General features: G+C 34.1%; 1 protein-coding gene across 7 annotated transcripts in view; it reads right to left on the reverse strand.

Annotated features, from left to right (window-relative positions):
- LOC106872491 (PP2C-like domain-containing protein CG9801) overlaps positions 1–3614 on the reverse strand; it is a 107074-nt gene that overhangs the window by 57596 nt on the left and 45864 nt on the right. For 5 of the 7 annotated variants that reach the window (XM_014919506.2, XM_052973997.1, XM_052974001.1 and 2 more), the window contains exon 2: positions 2462–2485. The exons of the other annotated variants lie outside the window; for them this stretch is intronic. In XM_014919506.2, the coding sequence (XP_014774992.1) occupies positions 2462–2485 (24 nt within the window). The remainder of the gene's footprint in view (positions 1–2461; positions 2486–3614) is intronic. 7 annotated transcript variants of the gene reach the window in all.

The raw sequence follows: 3614 nt of genomic DNA on the forward strand, positions 1-3614 counted from the left end.
TATATATATATATATATATATATTATTCGCCATGTTGGACCACTGAACTCAACACATTTTCTTTCACTCTCTCTCTATTTATTTCCTCTCATTCCTTTCTGTCGAAGAGCATAAGCTTGAAACGTAAAAGACCTTTCTAATTTTCCTGAGCATCAAACTAATACACATGCTTGTTGTTAATACACCTATCTTCATCTTTGTTTTTCTATAAACTTGAACAACACACACACACACACAATCAGTGAGGTAATTTAGCAGTTACATAAAGGAGACAACATCTCGACTTATGAACATTAAAAAAAAACTTAATTGTGAAATATGATTTCGTGTTTTAAGACTGCATGTACCCACACCGATACACATACACACACATACATGCATGCACGCACACACACACACACAAACAAACAAAACATATTTGCACATAATATAAACAGAGCACCATTATCATGGTAGACAACCTCGGAAATAGTTTAGAGAATTGCCTTTAATAGAAGAGAGGCCATGCCATCTGGTTGGTGCTCAGAATGTCTGTTCGGGAAATTACTCATAAGATGCCACTGCAGCACTTTAAGCCCCAGGAGATAACAAGCATTCTTAGTGCAGCTCTCTGTCTCCTTACCCTTACCCTCTTTTCATGCTGGCATAAATTACACACACACACACACACACACTTTAGGGGAAATACCAAAAAGTAGCAAAGTTTGACACAGAAAGCCTAAAGATTTTTGAGACACAAATTTTAAAATATTTATATTTAAACATTGACAACATTAATCAACATCCAGAAAATATGTTTGAAAAGCAAGAGATGTGTAGGCTGGTCGTGATATACTTTGTCCAAATTTCATTTCTTCTCTTTCAAAACAAAAGAGATGGTTTATTATAACCACCACCACCACCACCACCAGTAGCAGCAGCATCACAACACTTGGTCTAAAAGAAATACTAACCTTAATTCAAACAATGTTATTGTTTATACCATTTCTTTTCAATTTTTTTTTCCTTGCCTTTAAAAGGCAGAGATACTCATTTTTGGCTAAAATCAACAATTTGTATTATAGCACCACACCATTACCAGTCTTTGCACAACAAAAGAAATATTTTAAGTAAATGAAAAAAGAAACAAAGAAAAATATATATATATACCATCTGACATTTTGTGAGTGGAGAATAGGAAGCAAACTATAAAAGGAAATGCTTGGCATTTTGAAAGTTGTGTCAGTTACTTTGCACCAACAACAATTAAACAGGAAAGACAAAGCGGAATTCGTTTGGTTCAAACATGGTAACTGCAGTGATAAGTGTAAGGAGAGGAGATTCTGAAAGGTACAGAGAGAAGATGAAGCAGCAGATTGCATTTCCTTATCAAAATTTCTATCAAAGATTGTTATGCAGAAAGATAAGATCCCATCACCTGAACTTGCATGGTGGTAGCGATTGTTGTTGTTGTTGTTGTTGTTATTGGAATGGTGAATAGCAAAACTGGTAGAGAATGCCTTGTATTTAGTTATCTCCCTTTATATTCCAAATTCAATTAGTGCTAGTATTGATTCAGCTTGTTACTCCGTCTGAGGTCAATACAATCAAGGACTAGGGTTACTCAAGTCAATGAGACTCTCTCCCCAAATTTCTGGCGCTGTGTCTTTTTGAAAATTACTACCATTATTATCATTCTATAAGGTGGCAAGCTTAACATTCTGAGTTCAAATTCCATCGAGATAAACTTTGATACAGTCACTTAATAAAACATTTTGTGGCAATCATCAGCTTCACAGATTTTAGTGTAATTCAATGATGATGATGATGACGATGATGAGAAAATTCCAAGAGGAAGATCACCATCTAGGACCAATCGAGGATCTCCATTTACCCAGTATTACTCTAACTGGACTGTAAGTGCACTTTCCCAGCTGTATTTCCTGACCTACAGGCACTTACTGAATGTAGGCCCATCCACTCAAGTTAATAATAATGATGATTTCAATTGATTAGACCGATTCTTAAAGGAAAGCAGGTACAAGGAATTGCAATCAACCTATGTATATTGAAAATATATTTCTTTATTGAGCCCCGCTCTCCTGTGCAGAGAGATAAAAAAAAAAAAAGTCAAAGTTAATGCTACAAATATTAAACACAGAATATTTAGAGGCAAACCCAAACATTACGAAGTATTTAATTTGGCATTCTACCATTCTGCTATCTTCACCACACAAATAAGAATAACAAGAACATCAGCAGAAGTAATTAGGGCAAGTCCAGAAATTATTTTGCAAAACTTTAAGCAGAAGCTAAAAAGATTTTTAAGGAAAAATAATAACATTGTGAATAAGATTTTCCTTGTTGTGTAAATATATAAATAACCGTGAAAAAAATGCCCTTTTTTTTAATTTGCTTTTTTTAGTGACGTGCAAACACACATGTTGAATAATAGAATTATCTGGAATAAAAGACAACCTACCCAAGAAGATATTCGTAATTCACTCTGTTTGGAATAGAAAAAGTTAAGAGAAAAAAAAAAAGAAAAAAAACAGGAAAAATAAGAGAAAATCTATAAATTAGATTAATAGAATAAAACCAGATGAAAATTACGTAAAACACACATAAACACGTGCATCTGTATGTGTATGTATATATATATATATATATATATAAAATATATATATACACACACATATATATATATATATGACTAATTTGGATATACAAATGAGGAAAAAGCAGAGTTTATTTACTCATTTAGTTGAAGTGATATGTAAACAAATTTAATATGAAGAAAAAATGTGATAGCCTCCATGCATTTGTTTACTCACAGACACAAGTTAGTATAAATCCACACCCAAGAACTTAGAGAAATGGAGTGAGAGGGAGACAGAGATATAAAAATACATATACAAATACATGTTTGTATGTGTGTGTGTGTGTGGGGGGAGTCTGTGTGTCTATAGAGATTCCTGGAGCAAGCAATACACAGTGCCCTTGGCCAAGGCATGTCATTTCATGTCCCAGCAGGAAATGAGTACCAGCCAGGTGCCGGCGCAGCTGTCATATTCTAACTATTAGCTGGGAGTGGAAGAGCCATCATTCATACATGCATATGTGTGCACACACTACAAACATATATAGAGAGGGGAGGAGAGAGTGACAGGGGTAGTAATGTAGATAAACATATATAGAGAGGGGAGGAGAGAGTGACAGGGGTAGTAATGTAGATAAACATAGTTAAGCTTGAAACTATGTCTGTTGTATGGATTTTGTTTATGCTACAATATGGTATATAAATGTCAGGTCATGACTCCTCATTTCCACAAGTATCTACACTGGGGGTACAATTGCTAGTGCTCAATCCACAATCCTACAATTGAAACCACAAAAAAATAAGCAACCTGCTTTTGCCAGGCTTCTCTTGAAAAGGGGAGCTGGACTTACTGTAATACCTTTATGTGACCAGTCAACCAGTTACTGTGACTTTTGCATATGTGACTTTTGCATATAACACCTGCAAATTATGATTATGTAACTCTTAGCTTCCTGAAACAGCTGTTGAGTTTAAGACATTACATAATTTCTTTATGTATATATATATATATATATATATATATATATATATATAT

This window comes from Octopus bimaculoides, chromosome 17, assembly GCF_001194135.2.
Source record: "Octopus bimaculoides isolate UCB-OBI-ISO-001 chromosome 17, ASM119413v2, whole genome shotgun sequence".
NCBI classification, from domain to species: domain Eukaryota; kingdom Metazoa; phylum Mollusca; class Cephalopoda; order Octopoda; family Octopodidae; genus Octopus; species Octopus bimaculoides.